Here is a 19,469-nt window from a genome sequence, read left to right on the forward strand (position 1 = left end):
AACCTAGGGGCAGAGGCAGTCTGCATAGCTAAGGATTTCATGGACCTTTTTCAGAGAAATCCTTTTAGTACTCCTGAAGGATTGCTGTATTCTAGAGGCAGTTTGGGGTGGGTGCTTATCTCTGCACACTCAAACCTGTCCGGGCATCACATCAGACTCATGGGTACTGATGATAATCACCAGAGGATACACCCACTTCAACCAAGTAAAAGGAATCCCCAAGTGCCACCCATTAATTGGAGTCCACCACAGCAGAAGTCAAAAATCTATTAGAAAAAAACAGCCATCCAACAGGTCCTAGCAGATCAACTAGGATCCATTGTCTATTCCAGATTCCTTTTAGTTCCAGAGAAGACAGGGGACCTAAGGCCAATTCTGGATCTCAGTCATTTAAACCAATTTGTGAAACAGACAAAATTCTGGATGGTCAAGGTTCAGCCCATTCACCCTATAATCAGAAAGCAAGCCTGGATGTGCTCAGTAGATCTGCAGTATGCTTATTAACATGTGAAGATAAACAAGTGTTCAAGGATATTTCTCTGATTTGGGCCAGGAGCAAACCATTATCAATTCAGAGCTCTGCCTTTAGCCTCATCACAGTCCCCTGTTCATCATATGCATGGCAGTAGCCATACCATGTCTTAGACTGCAGGGTTCCAGGTGTTCCTTTACTTGGACAGTTGGCTCCTAACCGCTGTGATCAAGAATCTCTTCATTCAAAGGGACACTTTATTCCAGTTGCTTCACTCCTCAAGAATCATAGTCAGCAGTTACAAGAGCCAATTAAATCCCACACAGTCCTTAGAATTCATCAGATGCCACCTAGAAACTTTAAGCCAAATAGCTGTCTCCCCACACTTCAGGATTCTTTCTCTTGGAAGAATAACAAGTCAAGTTTTGTCCCACCGTCCTCCACAAGCAATGGTGATTCTAAAGTTACTGGGCCTCATAGCTTCTACAATCACACTGATTCCTCTATCTCATTTCTACATGCAGGTCCTTCAGTGGACCCTGTCAATTCAGTGATCTCAAATACATCTTCCACCGACTGTGCCAACCAAACTAAATCTAATTTGCAGGACCCAAATCAGTTGGTGGTTATCATCTTCAGTTCTATTGATGGGTGCCCATTATATCCCCCTTCCACCATTGCGGTGGTCCCCATGGATGCTTCCCTTTTAGGGTGGGGGAGGTATTATGTTCAGAGTACCTGGATGCCATTGAAGAACAGTCTTCACATCAATGTTCTGGAGATATGAGCAGCCCTGTTAGCATTGCAGACATTTCAAGACTGTCTTCCAGAGTGTGTGATTTACATACATACAGACAGACAACATGTCAGTAGACTAATATATAAACAAACAAGGGGGAACCAGATCTTATCCTCTACATCGGGAAGCCATGAGGGTGTGACAATGGGTGATGTCTTCCCAACACTTTCTTATAACTATGCACATCCCTGGGACTTCTAGTGCACTAATGGACAAACTGAGCAGAAGTATTATTTTACCTCACAAGTGGTCCCTCAGTCAAATAGTGGTAAAACAAATCTTCCACTGCTGGGGCCAGCCTTGCTGTGACCCATTTGCCTCCCATCTAAACAACAAGAGGAGCAGTTAATTTGCCCTCATCCCTCCACAGGGTCAGCCATCGAGGGAATCCCTAGCCCACAATATGCCCCACATTCTCCTAGACACCTTTTCACTATTTCCTTCAGTAACAAAGCTCATCCAGAAAGCCAGATGGTGCAAGGTAAAAGTAATCCTAATTGCTCCTTTTTGGCCCTGACAGATCTGGTTTCTATCGCTATGAGTTTACCTATTACATCCTCCCTGGACACTGGATCACAGTTTTGACCTCCTCTGCCACTCATTTGGATATCCTCACCTGTATCTCAGTACCTTACGTCTAACCACTTGGTTAGTCCAATTTTAATGAAGGCCTGAGATGCCAGGTTCTCAGAAGCGGTGGCTCATATTCTTACAGCTGCTCAAACATCTAGCACAGGAAAGCTTTTTAAAGTAAATGGAAAATGTTTTCTTTCTGGGCACTAGGAAAAAAGGTTTAAATCCTTTTTCTGCACCTCTCCCTTCCATGTTGGATTTCTTATCAGAATTGTTTCACAAAGGTTTCTGTTTCTCCACCATAAAAGTACACTTACCAGTAATTTCATATTATCATATTTGTCATAGTCAGACTCTGACAACCTCATTGAGAGTTTCTTAAGCCTTTCTCAGAGGAACATTCCCTCTTAGACCTCCTGTAAGGGATTCAGTTTCCTTGGGACATCACAGTAGTGCTGCAAGCCCTTATGGAACCTCCTTTTGAACCATATGCTTCAGTAGATCTCAGGTATTTAACATGAGAAACAATTTAATTTTTGGCATTCATGTCAGCCAAGAGGATTTCAGAATTACAGGCAGTTTCTTGCAAATCACCGTATTTGACCTTTCATAAGGATAGAGTTGTCTTGAGACCAAACCCTTCCTTTATGCCCAAGGTGGCATCTGAATCTAACATCAACCAGTCCTTAAATCTAACAAAGTACTCAAACAAAGGAGAATATACATTGCATTTGCTTGATGTTCACAGATAACATAGATTTCATCTTCAGAGAACAAAAGACTTCAGAAAGTCAGTTCAATTATTTGTGGTCTTCTCCAAAGTCAGGTTAGGGTGTGGTGTTTCTAAGGTCACCCTTTCTAAGTGGTTATCAGACTGCATTTTGTTCAGTGAAATTGATAAATAGAGAGTAGGAAAAGTACTGTAGTAACCTAGTAAAGATTTGAATGACTAGGAAAACTAAGAAAAAATGAACTCAAACTGCTGACACTAAAAGCAATAGAACTCCAAAACGTTCACTTAAAACTCCCAATCACAGTAACTTGCTTCCGAGTATAAAAATATTGATTTATTAAGTGTTTTCCTCACAATCCATTTTTCGTCAAGTTCACTTAGTAGAACTAGCAGTATTTGGTTATGGGTGTGTCTGAGCATCTAGTTTCAACAGTGAGACTCGGTATAGTGGCCAGATGGCAGCTCAGCAAATTCTCACAAGTAATTGTGTTCTGGCTAAGTGCAAGCTCCCCCATCGATGAATCTGTCGTTATAGTAACAAAAATTAATAGTAGTATAATCATTATGCTAAGCCTTTTGACTAATGTAATGATTGATATCTGCTCTTGTATGAGTCTTAAAAGGAATTTTACAATCATTTCAAAAATGATTTCAAAGAGGGAGGCTTTGTCATGAATGTATATTTATGTGTGTCTGTATATGAAATATATATTTCATATATATATATATATATATATATGTGTGTGTGTGTGTGTGTGTACACACACACACGCACACATATATTTATACATGTAATATGTATGTATACATATACTAATAGTAAGATCATACTAGGGAAAGGGGCAGATTCAGAGACTGCATGGGTGGCATTGTTTTCTGTGCATTCTAGGTATGAATTTTTGCCAATTTGCTAATCTTAAGTATATGAGTGTAGGTAAATGCACAACTAAAGATAATTGCTACCTATTGCCAGACATGTTGTAAAATATTCAGGTTGAACCAGATATACTAGCAAATATATTTACTTAGGATTATGTATTGCTTCACATAATATGTATTTAACTTTGCAAGTAAATCCTTACTTATGTATGTTGCACAAAAATAGAAAAGCAATTCTTCTACTAAGCCATAGAAAAAAGCATTTACATCTGATACATTTTCTTTAAGCCCAAATTTCAGTATGTTTATCAACACCTGTACAAAAGAAATGTATATATAGTAAGCAGAAACAAAAGACATCTCTAGTGTTAACACAGCATCTGTAAACTGTAATGTCAGCAAATTAAGTAGTGTGTTACGGTGAGTCATCCACATAGCATAATAGGTTTAGTCGGGTATTTCTTAAGCTTTGAACACACAGACGTTGCTGACGAATTTGAACCAGCAGCATCTACTGTTCAGCCACATCTTTTCTTATGTTTGCTGTGTGTTGGTGTGTGCGTGTGTGCGCATGCTCGCGCATGAGCGCATGTCTGTGTGAGACAGACTGTTTTACTTTCATTGCCTATGTGTTTGGAAATGTATAGTGACAAAAGCAGGAATCTCTGCACAATCATACAGTTTATGTATGCATTTTTTTTTGTCAGTTGGCTATGCTGCAAGTTACAAATGCCCCTTTTGAGGAGCAATCCAGAAACACTTAAATCATTTCCTTAGAGTTGCACAGTAGGCAAATGTATGTGGGCAGAATCAAACCCTGTTCACTTGGCAAGAGGAAGCAACTCCTTATTCTTGTTCAATGGCACTTTTAGTTGATCACTAAAGTTGGCCATACTTTCTGTGAATTTGATGTTACCCCAACTGTCGATTTATTTTCAGCTTTTTGCACTGCTCCATTATATTCACTAATGATGTAAATGGTGCAAAGTCAGATTTATTTTGTCATCTGTCTTACAACAGTAATAGTCAGAAGAATCTAACTGATGAGTTCTAATCCACTGAGTACACATTTTTTTCCATATTTCTGCTCATTTCTGTCTTTAGTTTATAGTTGCGTATAAAGCATTATACTTAAGTGAATTAAAAACAGAGCTGTAATGACATATTTGTCAACTTGTAAACTGAATAGTTACATGGTAAAAAAAAAAACGATTAATAAGTACTGGGATATTTCAAAAATGGGCCTATTGATGTTCACTTTAATACCAGATCGCCCTCTGTTTGGGTGTGTAAGGAGTTTGACTATTTCACTCTGTCGTGAAAATTAAACAAGTCCATGGGAATTTAACTATGAAAGCAACTTCAGTTGTACACTCTGTAAATATCATAAATATGTGAGCAGAAATTACTATGTTATTAATTTTCTTACAAAGAAACCACATATTAATTACAGTTTTGGTAACTGTAAAGCAAAATATGTTCTGTATGTGGCCATTTGGCCATTTGTAAGTATCATGACTTATGTATGCAAACAGAATATTTAAAAGACAGACTGTAAAACATTTTCATGATAGTTGTAGTGATAAAGAAAACAACTTTTAGCTCTGCATAAATGATAGAGGAATGATGTGTGTGTGTGTGTGTGTGTGTGTGTGTGTGTGTGTGTGTGTGTGTGTGTGTGTGTGTGTGTGTGTCTACATTCTTTTGTGCTCATTTTTTCTTGGGGGGGACATTTTTTTCTTCTAATTATAATTGAATCATTCTACCAGTAAAGTCAGGTGTGATTCGGCCTTGCCCACTGGGAAACCACGACAGTTTGTGGATTAGCCGGTGTTATAATTAGACGTTCTTTACATCTGCCTACTAGATTCAAAGTATCAAACCCTGAAAGAACAGGCCTGTAAGAGGCAATCAGTTTTGTTGAATTTTAAGGAAGCAAAGGGTCTGTCATTAGACTGCAGGTCAACAGAAGACCTTAGCAGTGTTGACCATTTAGTTCAGTTTTCTACAAAAATGTAAGAAATCTAGAAACACCCTTTTGGATTACCACATAAGGACATCTTACATAGTATTACTATTGTGCATGTTGTAAGTTTAGTAGTACTTTTGTTTTTTTCCAAACCTCAGCTTGTCTAGTGCATCATTTCTGTTGTACTTTTAGGATCCTCAGCTACACTAATTAATAAGCATGGTCTTGCCCTTGTTACGTACTGTACAAACGTTTGAAGGTGATCATTGAGAGACATAATATGATACTAGTTAGAGGCGTTTTATACTATATGATGCCTGAGAGCATAGCTGGAGTCCAGAAAACAAGAAAATTAATCCAGAAGAAGAACAGCAGGTAGTACCTATACATATGGAATTTCTAACTGCATCATATTAAAATAATTTTACACGTTTTAATGTTTTTATTCTTGCATTATTTTTTTGTTTATATGTTTTGAGCATAACTGGAATAATTGTCAGTATCCCGTAGTCTTTGTACTACTATGAATTATTGCTTCCATACAAAAGATAATTTTGTAGAGTATCTTAAATGTTTGATATCAGATTAGGTGTATCAGACATTGAAGTGTAACCAATCTTGAAGGAAAATTAGAATGTTTACTGTTTAGGCTGTTCAATATACTCATAAATGTCCTGTGTGGGTTTCTGAAAGGTCTGAGGCAGAGTGACAGAGGGCTTCTATCTCAGTGTAATGTTACATAACCCCCTTTACTCCATTCTATCCCTTGACCTGGGTATGGAATGCACCAAAACAATCTACTGAATATGCAAGGATTATCCAAATGGGGTCTATATCACTTCAGCAAACTGTCAGTTCAACGAACAGCATTTCATTGAAAATGCCACTCATCGAATCCCCCCCCCCCGGTAATTATATATACCAACTCTGAGATCGCACTACAATGGGGAAAGGGCAAATTTCCTGATCCTCACTGTACCACAATCTCAGTATGAAAGGTTCGACAAATGGCATGTTTGATGCAATTGCACTGAAAATGCTTTTCAATTAACCGATTTTTCGCTGAACTGATAGGGACCCTCCAAATGTGATGATTACACCATTAATGGACATTGAGACTAAGAAACATTCTATCTTAATAAATCACATTAGCTATTTGTAGCATAATCCAAAACCTACTGATCCCACTGTCTAGCTTCCAGTATAGTCTGAAGAAGGCCCAGACCACAGCATCAGTTGTATGTCAGTACTAGTACTGCAGGCATTACAGAGAAAACAATCATGCCAATAGTACTAAGACTGGGTTTAATTGGGTAGCACTCCATGTGTGTTGCAGAGTGATGTAGAATATGGTATTTTATATTAAACCTATCCCCCATTTACAGAGTGAATGACCCTGTGTTGTGAGTACTGTTTGTGTGCCACTAAACAAGGACTCTTTTCATACCATTGCTGTTGTGGATTGCTGTTCCAGAATGTTAGCTACAGTACTAAAGGCAATACTGGGCAAATGCTGTAATGCCTTAAGTATGGTAGGTGACAAACAGTGGGAGCACACATAAGAGTCTCGATCGCTGGACAACATAGTTCCACAATATGACTTCTGCAGTACTGAAGGCCTATGTGCATTCCCCTTCAATGCCTGCACTTCTGCCAATGACATACAGGAAGAGCATACAACTACATTAGGATGTGTTGTCAGTGGACTATTTATTTAGAAAAATGTAAGTTGATGTGCTCTGTCGGTTTATGGTTCCTTCAGATTTCAGGGTAGTAGGGAATATATTGTAGAAGCAGTTGAGGACCTTTGCGATTCTTCATTAGCATTCGCTTGATGAAGAAACATTCAGGTCCCTTATCAGAATCTGGTATGTTTTGATGAGCTTAGAAAATTCAGGGAAGCATGCTACCCCCAAGTCTACACTCTTTTGGAATCCATCCCTGTAATAACATTCCATAATTAGATTATAATTGTGAGCAGCGTAAATGTTTTATGTATGTTTGTATGTATTTTGTATGTATGTATTTATTTTGTTTATGCTACTGCCAGTAATTAGCTCAGAGAAATGATACCTGAAAACTCTGCATTCATTAAGTACTAAATTTAGGTAATTTACAGTCACTTGTAGTTTTCATCTGAATGTTATTTATTATGCAACTGTTTAATTAACTTAGTATATTTTGTTCCCAAAGGTAAACTAAATAGGAATGCTTATTATTTCTACCTCAGTATAGGAGTTTTGCCCTTTCTTAATTTATTGTGGATGGGAAGTAATTTAAGGTCAAACCAATCTGTTATGTAGAAGCAAAGAGACTATCATCTTGCAAATGACTTTATAATTACTTCTGTATTGCTAGTGCAGTTCACACTGGCATATTTCGGGCACTGCTTCTCTCACATGTAACTTCAAAAATTGATATTTTTTCTGCATAAGTTTGACTTGAACTCTTACCTAGATTTGTAGTTATCACTATTACTGGACTAAATCCTAGATACACTGTCTTTTTATTTAATGTAGAGTCACGGTATTGTTATACTTCTCACACAATGAATGCTACTGGAGAAAGTGTATCAGTCACCAAACGTTGTGCTACATTAGAAAAGTGTGTTTCAACTGGATGTACAGTCTCCAGACATACAAGACTAAAGGTGAGACATGCATATCTTAGAATTATTACATTATATTTAGTGTTTTAACATTTCATGATATTAAGTGTAGTTATCACATGCAAGGTGTACCACAGGAGAATAATTTTGTATCAGATTTTTCTTCCTACAGGTTGTGCTTCTTCACTGCCTTTTGGCCTTTTCCTTCATGTGACAGATTCTCTTTACTTTATTTTATCAAAACATGCTAATTATGAGTACATTGAAGAGTGTGTGTTTATGTTTGCTTATGTGCACTCGTGAGTGTTAAATCTGCGTGTGTGTGTAATCGTATGTGTATGCATGTGTGCGTGTGTGTTGTATCTGTGTGTGTGTGTGTGTGTGTGTGTGTGTGTGTGTGTGTGTGTGTATGTGTGTGTATGTGTGTGTATGTGTGTGTGTGCGCACATGTGTGTATGTGTGTGTGTTCCATCTGTGTGCATGTGTGAGCATGTACATGTATGCATGTGCACATAAGTGAGTGCCCATGTGTGTGGACTCACATACTCATGTGTGTTTGCATGTGTGCATGTCTTTCTATGTGTGTGTGTGTGTGTGTGTGTGTGTGTGTGTGTGTGTGTGTGTGTGTGTGTGTGAGTGTGTGTGTATGTGTGTTTGTGTGTCTGTGTGTCTCTGTGGGTGAGTGTGCACACATGCATGTGTGTGTTGTATCTGTGAATGTGTGTGAGCATGTGCACTCATGAGTGTGTATGTGTGTGTTTGCATGAGTGTGTGTGTGTTTGTGTGTGTGTATGTGTGTTTGTGTGTCTGCGTGTCTCTGTGGGTGAGTGTGCACACATGCATGTGTGTGTTGTATCTGTGAATGTGTGTGAGCATGTGCACTCATGAGTGTGTATGTGTGTGTTTGCATGAGTGTGTGTGTGTGTGTGTGTGTATGCTCATGTGAGTGTGTGCTCATGTGAGTGTGTGTTCATGTGAGTGTGTGTTCATGTGAGTGTCTGTGTGCCTGTATGTGTGTATATGTGCACATGCTCATTTGCCCATGTTTGTAAACGTGTACATGGGTGTGTGTGTGTGTGTGTGTGTGTGTGTGTGTGTGTGTGTGTGTGTGTGTGTGTGTGTGTGTGTGTGTGTGTCTGCACGTGTTTGTGTTGTATCTGTGTGTGTGTATGTGCATGTGTATTTGTGCATGTACATGTGTGTGTGCGTGTGTGTGTGTGTGTGTGTGTGTATATGTGTGTTTGTGTGTGAGATGGTTCATGTGAGTGTGTGTGTGTGTGTGTGTGTGTGTGTGTGTGTGTGTGTGTGATGGTTCATATGTGTGTGTGTGTGTGTGTGTGTGTGTGTGTGTGTGTGTGAGATGGTTCATGTGAGTGTGTGTGTGTGTGTGTGTGTGTGTGTGTGTGTGTGTGTGTGATGGTTCATGTAAGTGCGTGTGATGGTCCGTGTGTGTGTGTGTGTATTGTTATGGAGTGGCATCTCGTCTGTGTCTTCTTCCTTACTTGCAGGGATAGGACCCAACTCCTCCATGACCCACAAAAACATAAAGTAGATATCAGAACATGAATATCTATATCAGTGAAAGAACATTTCCAGAACTGCATTCCATTACATTTTGCAGTCCGTGATGAATGACTGCATAAAAATTGAAACTGCAAAAGATGACAACTGGACAATTCAAAACTTAAATGTATTAAAACAACATAACCTTTAAGCCTTCAGTCTTCATCCCCAGTATAAAATGCGCACAGGCTCTCAAATGATATTATGCAACATGACAAGCTGCAATGCAAATGCTTACGTTTGGTTTTTGCACATGCAGAAAGACATGAATTTTATATGTAAAGACTTGTAGATTTTGTTTTGTTCATTTTTGTAGACTGTATGGTCTTACTTTATTACTTTTGCTAGTTGTCATGTAAAGCTTGTACAGCCTGTTGATCTTGGTATTTGCCATGTGGAGCTTTTCTCCCTGGGCCTTGTCTGAAAAGTTAAATTCATGCCCAGCCCGACAATCCTGGTTAACAAATGCAAAATGAATAAATAAAGATGAACAGGAGATGAACAAGAACATTGTACCAGCAGTTGCATTGGAAGAATGCCACAAGGATTAAAGCCTCAAACTCACTTTGAGGACTTTAGTATTGAGTGCAGGCATGTAACAACTAATATATTAATATATTTCAGACATTATAACTGTATAACAGTGTAACTGTAATTTTGTAGAAAGTATAACTACATTTTAAGACCATAAAGCATGTCTAATTTTGAAGAAATCATGGAATGTATCAGTAGAGCTGATTAGCCATGTTATGAAGTGGAGCTTTTCTTCATACCATTTTCAAACAATCAACCAAAAATTAAATTTTGGGGACATCGGAAGCTACATCCTTCTCATTATGAAGTGTTGTGTTTCCGTGTTGCAGTATGTGGCAGAGATGTTCAAAGTATGAAACTGCAAATTGCCAAATACCAATGGCTAGGGTGTGTATTTTAGAAAACAAATAAGATAGACACCCAGCAGTTGAACAAGTCATTGGCTCCAGATGATTGTCAGCATTGATGTGAAACTCCGACCACATGCAAAATGGAAAAAAGAGGTTGTGAATGGAAAGCTAGCAGGATGGCTGGATGGATTGGCATTGTCTTTGCTATGTGAGATGGATTGGCATTGTCCTTCCTATGTGAGGTTGTCTGTCTGTGGTATCATGATCACCAGCCACAATTACATCTGTTACATTTATTTAAGGAGTATTAAATAATCATGAGCGGAGTACTGATTTATATTACAACTGGGAAACATTGAACCTCAAAGATCCCATTCTTCAGTCAGTACTTAGAAGACTGATGACCAAAGGGTGTATTGTCTACTTCTTGGTTACTTGTTAGACCAGGTTCATTATCCAAGAAAGAAAGTGAATCATCCTGAAAATAAATTACATATTTGCAGTAAAGGATCGCTTAGTATAACAGCTGGTTGTCAAATAACAACATGTCACCTTCTGTAATATACAGGTAGAGATTTTAATAGATGTATGCCACCTTGTTCATCACTTTAAAGCCTAACAAACCATACATTTTAGAATTCCATGGGTTAACTACATAGTACAAAATATTCTTGTGAAATTCTGTATTGTTCTATCAATACATAAGGTTTAATCAGTTTATACTGGTAATTCTGTCATTTTGATTTAGGTTCCTTTAAGTGGTGACCTGTAAAAGCTCCTCACTATTAATCCTGTATTTCACAATGCAGCTATTTTTAGTATGTATCCACTGGATAGCATGAAAAACAAGTCTACCTGGTGTAGTATGGTATGCCAGACTGTTTACTGTCACTAGCATCTTTATTAAGGGACAATTAATTTGTTCATTAAGTACAGACTGTGGTATTTTTGTCATGGGTAGTCAGTCAGATTTACCCTACAGAACTTTATGCACAAGAATATTTCTAATCAGTACTAAGTGTTTCTTTATGAAATTGAAACAGAGGCATTTGCTTTGTGTCCTTTATAAAGTGCAGTCACTTCAAACTCTGTAACCACCAACAGTACTGTGGTTTATGCCTTACAAGTTTTATTAATCATGACTGGTTGGGGAGGACTACTTTGGAAAATAAGTGGATCCTTATTAAAAGTCATCATTACTTCACATTACTTTAGCTATTTGGCATGTCACAGTGTCAGTTTTGCACTAATGTATTGCATTGTATGGCGTGGTGAACAACGTTTATGTGGTGGCTTACCATCCATGTAGGCCCCCTTAAGTATACTAGATAGTGAACTTTAGGTGAGGGTAGTTTACATCTTTCAGTGGGGTTGACTGATAGTTCCACATGGGGGATATACGGCAAGTGAAGTGATGTGGTACGGAAACATAAAAATCTGAAAACACTTCAGGCTGACTGCTTTTAAGTGTTCTAGTTACCATGAAAACAAAGCCTACAAGCATGTTAAACATACTATATATGAAGTAACAATACATGTTGCACAGAAGTACATGTCCTGTGGTTTGCTTGACTTACCTTGGTAGTGTGGTACAAAAAACAGTAAAGGTCGGTGCCATTGGTTATTACATATTTCATCTGATAGCTATGTAAAGCCAATCACTAAAAACCTTGAGCAATGGACCATCCTTGAATATAGTACCTGGGGAGAGCTGACGTGCAGTGTTACGTAAATGCAAAGGGTCACAATGTAAATTGTTGTGTGCATTGTCAAAACATGAGGAACATTTTGTAAAACACTTTGCTGATGTACCAGTTAAGTTTAAGTACAAAACTTTAAGATTATGTAAGTAAACTTGTAACATCATTCTTTTCAGCAGTGAGGTTCAATTCACAACATCAGCATTATGGGAATGAACTAATGATCCTCATATGAAATGCTGTGCCATACCGTTAGTGTTTGACACATTTCTCTTACCTGCTGCTGATTTCCTTTCCAGGTCATTAATCTTTACTATCAAGAGCACTTGGAAGACTGAGAGAGCAAATATTCAGTAAAAAAATAATTAAAAATAACGATGTCTGTGACATCATATATCATTAGAAATGCATCAAAATGGAAGTGACAGGAAATGTGGCACCTCATATTGGAGTGAGCTATGGAATGTGGCACCTCATATTGGAGTGAGCTATGATATGTGGCACCTCATATTGGAGTCAGCTATGAAATGTGGCACCTCATATTGGAATCAGCTATGAAATGTGGCACCTCATATTGGAGTGAGCTATGGTTACTGTTTTGTATGTGCAGATAAACAGTCATATTGCTGTTTCTGTTTAAATAAGAGGTTTAAGTAGTCTGTATTTGGAGTACATTTTTCAAAAACTGACAGAAAAGCTAGATTTCTAACAATGTCCCTGAAATAAACAAAATGCTGGCCTATGCTACCAAAAATCTTCCCAAAAAGTAGTGTTCTCCTTCTGTGTGACAAAGCATTACTATGCACCACTTTGAATACCTGTTACAGTTTTGTGTCATTAGCAGAACTTTATGATAATGTTTAAGCTGTGTGCATAGTGACATATTTTGCAAGCCATTTTTTCGTGTGTTTGTATCCCACTATAAGGCTATTCAGAATAATAATTTAACTCATTACCACTAAGTAGTGTCTAGTAGTACAGGCTACAATCATGCAGGTATTACCAAGGATGCTTACACTGCAAATACCACTACACCTAATTGTGTGCCCCAATGCACAGACTTCTGATCCGTTTTGTTCTCTGCACACCCATAGCAGTTTACAAGGCAACAAAAGTGCATTTATTATCCTGAAAACTGTATGATCTCATATGCAAAGAAAGTGATGTGCAACTCTCTGAATAAAAAATAAACAAAAAATGCAGTTTTAATGTAGTGTTTCATTTCCCTCTGCAACCTATCTGATAACATAGTCTTAGAAGAACAAATAGTACTCAGTCACCCCTGTTTTCCATCACCGTTTCTGCAGTGCAAGTCATTTCTAACATAAAATATTTCCCATTGTGTAAAATGTTATACAGAAATGCTTTGCTTCTTCTTTACATGCCGCTTTGCCATCTCTGTCCACTCTGCTTGACTATCAGGTTATTTCAGATTGTTGTCACCTCCATTTATGCAAACATGAAACCAACACCTCCTCCCATACCATGCGCGCGTGCACACACACACACACACACACACAGACACACACACACACACAGACACACACACACTGACAGCACAGGGCCATTCTGCATGACATGAATAAAATATAGTGCAATTAAGCAATATTTTCAAATTTTATGCACAGCAAATGATGGACAACAGAAGAGGGAATCTGTGTGTTCACTCAAAAGCTAGGGAACACAGACAGAATCAGGAGAAGTCTGCAAAGCTCACAAGATGGCCAACTGTTACCTTTCCTCACAACTTCCTTTGTTTGTGTTTCAGGTATGGCTTGGGTTGTTATATTTGTGCTAGTATTTTTTTGATTGACAGCGGTTTGAGAGTCAGGCACTCAGTTAGTGATGATAATGGGTGAATGAACAGTGTGCAAGGTCTGTGACTATGGGATACAAGTAACTGAAGATATTAGGAGTTATTGATAGCAACAGGAATTCAAATTTGTATTTGTAATATTTAGGTGAATAACTCAAGTAATGTTCTTGCTGTTCTTGGCTTACTGACACAGCCACCAACATATGGGATAAAGCAGTGAAAATACATGAACCTACAGTATCTTAGCTGAGCTGAGAATGTAATGTACAGTTTGTAAATTATTGTTCATAATCATATTACCATGACTGAGCACCCCATAGCACATGGATAATACTGCAAGGTATTAACAAAAACAGACCTCACTGAAGACATATTTTCACTGTTCATACTGTAGCTGTGAAGAGACATAACAAATTATTTGTATGTCAAACTATGGTGATAACCATATTTTACCTGCATGTCAATATTTCAGAATGTGAGCATTGCAAAATTTTAGGTGAGGTTACATTTTAAAACTGACATCTAGGTGGACAAATCTGTTGCAGATTCTAAGTGTCATGCTAGTATGGCTGCAAAGCAACTGTCAGTTGTGTTTCAAAAATTGTCATTTCAGAATCTACAGTGATTGCCAGTTATAAAAGTAAGATTATTAGTTGGAATTTCAGTACTATCATAGTGAAGATATGCTTTTATTGGATCATTTTCAGGTTTATACTTTTTGTTAGACTGCTACAGTTCAAAGATAGTGAATGCTTGTTTTGAGTGTGGTTTTAGAAAGGGGATTTCTGGAAAAAACAGCTCAGGATGCACCATTATTCACCTGAAGGAATTTAACAGGTAGCATTCCTAAGCTCCCCTGGAATGAATGAATGAATGAATTAAGAGAAGTCAAAGTTTATTTGAAATTTCTAACTTATTCTATGGTCAATCCCCTATGTCCTGTTTTCTTGGTTTCTTTTTGGGTGCTTAACATTTGTGAGAAAATAGTTATCAAGCTAGAATTGACCACATTAATTTGGAAATGTGAGGTAGAAAGTTGTATTAAAAATATAGCAGACCCAAGAGCAAAACAGAGACAAAGAGTTAGATATGTTTTATGAATGGATTGTGGTGACAGTGAAACCCCTCTTCAGGGAATGAAAGGAATCACTCCGTTTTTGTTGAGAACGATTAAATGTATTTGTAAATATCAATTAACAAGCCAAAGAGTGTTTTCTTTTGATCTTTATTTCCCTCCATTTCCATCTCCATGATGATAAAATAGCTTTGAGAATACTTTACATGTCTAAGACAAAACGTAATGTATTACTGAAATTATATCATCAGACCAAAAAAAAAAATGCAAGTATTTTATTTTTGTGAAATAAATACTGTGGAGCAGTATACCAAGGGATTGCTATAGAACTGGTAAGAGGCAGACATAGATTATTTAAATACATTAGTAATACAATGAATGCTTTTCTCCCCGGGCCTCTGCTGAAAAAGGGCTTTGGCTCATCCAGACACTCCCGGTCAGCAAATGTAAAATAAATAAAATAAAATAAATGGTTTATGAAATGATGAGAAGGAGCACCAGTTTAAACTGACATAATGAAGAATGTAAAATATGTAAGAACTGACTGGGGAGTAACATAGCTCTTACTACTTACCATAGCATTTGTTTGTAAAGTAATCTTGTACTATTTTAACTGAGTTTGCTTTTTCCATGCACTAACTCAGGGGTCTGCAACCTTCACTATCCAAAGAGCCATTCCTGGCCCCTCACCCACCAAACTAAATTCATCTGGAGGCACAACAGCTATCTGACTCCTAAAATGAAGATAGCAGAGCATATACGGTTTCATATATAGTTATACTAAATATAAAAAATACCTAAGTGTATAAGAACAATACCTAACATATGTCCATAATTGTGTTCCTGTGTTGGGATTGCTTGATCTGTGTGTGTGTGTGTGTGTGTGTGTGTGTTGTGCGGTATTGTCCATTAATCCTCAGAGGTACAGGGAGCCACTACAGCAGGGTGGAAGAGATACATGTGACTCCAGAGGCGTAAGTTGCAGACCCCTGCACTAACTCATGGAAAACAATGATCCAGAATGTAAACATGTAAGTGCTTATTACTGGAAAAGAAATATAAGTTTAAGTTCTCAAAAAGTGTGTAAATAATGGCTAGTGTTACTTTTGAACATTATCACTAGTGAAAGTTACAGAGACGTACATATTAGTGAAGGTATTAAAATCGTAGAAATCACAGGGAACACAAGACTATTAGATCAGAGGCCACATGTGCCTTGCCAATATCCACCTTGAGCTTCTGCCAACCATTTCAAGGAGGACAAAGCATGAAAGTTCCAGAATGCATTTTAGGGTACCCATCTAATTGTTTAAGCTTTGGTTAAAGGCAGACAGGGAATCACAGTGTATTACATGCAAGGGGAGTCTATTCCAGAGCAAGGAGTGATTAACCTCTCTGTCCCCTAAAAATCATAACATATACTTGCAAAACCTTATTTAATTAAAGTGTGTCATGTTGTTTTCATTATTTGTGATTTGCACAGAAAAGTTGTTCAGCTTTATATGGAAATAAAAAAAAACTTGTCCTCTATGTCTCAGTCAACTGGAGTTAATATTATTAGCTTATCCAGTGAAATATATCGGTATGGCAGTATTAAGAGGCATATGTTTTACACATGGAAATCTTGTGTGTGTGTGTGTGTGTGTGTGTGTGTGTGTGTGTGTGTGTGTGTGAGATCTAGTATTTTATTGCCCTACATGGAATGCAGGATCATGCAAGTGTGCTCTTCGATATTGTTTAAACTTAGCTACTTATGGGAAGATACTGAGGATCACAACTATCAGTAATCCAAAAAACATCAAATAAAAATCTTCATTATCACACTTGGCCTGTATGTCCCTAAGAAAGAATCAGGCTTCAAGGTTAGTTCTCATAAAATGTTAAGAAAAGATCAAGTTATTGACCAAGTATTGGATTTTCTTGGTTATATCAGTACATTTTCACACAGTACTTCAACTGGTTTATTAGTTGGCTTCTTCCTTATAAATGATTTGTATGATACAAGAAGTATTAGCTATCTGTAACATTTATTTTTTTTGTCTTTCAGACATGTACTTCATGTTGCGAAGGAAACATTTGTAATATACGAGTACCAGGAAATTCAACGGATGCAGTCTTTGCAACAAAATCACCTCTAAATAGGACTACTGCACATCTCCATAGCACTGTTCTGTTAATTTTATGTATAAATCTGTTGTTGTTATTACCATAAAAGGAGTGTTACCATTGTGTAATTTTTGTACAAGTGAAGATCGCACACCTTAGTGTGTGCTTGTAGAATGGACAGAAGTGTCATGGCGACTTCTCTTTTTTTCACACTACTGTTGACTGTACAGTGGCTGGAACCAACTGTTATCAAGTATTACTTCTGGGGATTTCACAGTATATATTTAATGACTCATAAGTTGCTTTAATTAAGATGTTTCTGAGTCAAGGCTCTACTGCCAGGTTGCAGTGATGTTTGCTTTAGTTATCCTTTTTTTTTTTTAATTAAGGATACAAACATGCCTCCTAAGCATTTTTGCAAGCAAACAATCAAGGAGACTCTAGTAAACTTTCTTTGCCTTCTTTGATATAATTTTGCACAATGTGAAGCCCGTTGCCTGTAAATATTTGTAAACATTATATATTTTAACATAATAACATTGTACCCAGATACTACCAGTGAACCAGAGATTAATTCAAGTGGTGAAGTATATGCATTGTATTTCTTGTAAAGTAAATTATTTATTATCCAAAGCTGATGTATAAACACTAAGCAATACACCCACATGAGAAACATGAGCTGAACTTGTTCTACAAATAGCCAGCCATAATTTATATTAAAATACATGGATGCTACTAAAGCTTGTGCCGTATGGCAATTTTTCTTACTAAGAGAAAAGAATTTGCATTATGGGAAAAAGTCTAAACTTTCTGAAATTAATTTACATTTTATGTGGAGCTCAATAACTTAGCATTGTTTATAGATACACTTAAATGTGTAGAATGTTGGCTCAATCAACACCCAGTACCAGGATCATGAGCTAGTACCCCCCCCCAAGCTTTCAATTGGAAAACAAAACAGAACAAAAAAACCCCACTATAATTAGCAATCTGCTTAGATGCATGCTGTCCCCCAGCTCTTCAATTGAAGCATAATAAAATAAAGAAAAAACACTTCAATATTCTAAGCCATCAATTTAGTACAGTTAGATCCATGACCCCAGCTCTTACATTGAAGAACAAAAAAAAATTACTGTCCCTTCTACAATACCTCCCCAGCCCCTGCCCTTGCCGTTCAGGGTCCATTTATGTACCCTGACCCTTGTTCTGCAATTTTTATTTAAAAATGATTTCTTCTTTTAAAATGTAGCAAACTGCTTGCTACAAATGTAGCAAACAGTTGCTACAGTTTATGCCATGCCTGCTGGAGTGCTACAGCACTCAGATTTTAGTTAAAAAAAAAAAAAAAAAAAAGAGAGAGAGAAATGTTGTTTTTTAATTTTTTTTTTTTTTGAAAATGGCTGTCCCTTCTGCAACACCTCCCCAGACCCTGCCCTTGCTGTTCAGGGTCCATTTATGTACCCTGACCCTTGTTCTGCAATTTTTATTTAAAAAATGATTTATTCTTTTAAAATGTAGCAAACTGCTTGCTACAAATGTAGCAAACAGTTGCTACAGTTTATGCCATGCTTGCTGGAGTGCTACAGCACTCAGATTTTAGTTAAAAAAAAGAGAGAGAGAAATTTTATTTTTTAGTTTTTTTTTTTTTGTTTTTTTTTTTTTACTTTTAAACTGTAGCAAGCAGTTGCTACAGTTTACACCACACATGGGGGGTGGTTGTAATGCTCATGTTTGACCACAGATGCAGTATTGGCTTTTAAAAAGAGATGTGGATCAGCTGATCACACCCCCCAACACGTTACCCCTGTTGCCCTCTCACCCCTGCCTAGCTATGCTATTGACACCATGAAAGAAACTGATGCAATTTCTGCAGTAGAAATGCATCTAAGTGCTGCACAGATTGCATTGATGTTATAAGTATAACATTAAATGATATTCATAAACAGCTGGAAACTTGGTCAGGACTACCTATGAAATGACTGATACTCAAATAAGCTGATAGAGTCTACAGTTAAGACAATGTCCCTTACTGAAATGGCTACATGAAGTACATTATTAAACTGCTTTTGCTTTTACTATTTTACAGCCTCCAAACAATATAGTAAAATACAAAAAGAAAAAAATGCATCACATGTCCACATGCATTTAAGTACTTTAGAAACAATTTAAAAATTGTCTAAACTATACAATGGAAGTTTTCTTAGTTCTAGAGAAGGACAGCATTAATTACTGAAATAGGCACACCTTCTTACTTATAGTGTCAGTGTAGTGAAGGACCAAAAATTGAAAAAT

General features: G+C 37.3%; 1 protein-coding gene across 1 annotated transcript in view; it reads left to right on the forward strand.

Moving 5' to 3' along the window:
* LYPD6 (LY6/PLAUR domain containing 6) overlaps positions 1 to 18,153 on the forward strand; it is a 436,358-nt gene extending 418,205 nt beyond the window's left edge. Inside the window, exons 5-6 of the mRNA XM_044074876.1 lie at positions 7,945 to 8,075; positions 17,119 to 18,153. Of these exons, the coding sequence (XP_043930811.1) occupies positions 7,945 to 8,075; positions 17,119 to 17,283 (296 nt within the window). The 3' untranslated portion in view covers positions 17,284 to 18,153. The remainder of the gene's footprint in view (positions 1 to 7,944; positions 8,076 to 17,118) is intronic.
* Positions 18,154 to 19,469: the final 1,316 nt, after the last annotated feature.

Source organism: Protopterus annectens, chromosome 6.part0 (genome assembly GCF_019279795.1).
Source record: "Protopterus annectens isolate FY-2018-M chromosome 6.part0, PAN1.0, whole genome shotgun sequence".
NCBI lineage: Eukaryota > Metazoa > Chordata > Ceratodontiformes > Protopteridae > Protopterus > Protopterus annectens.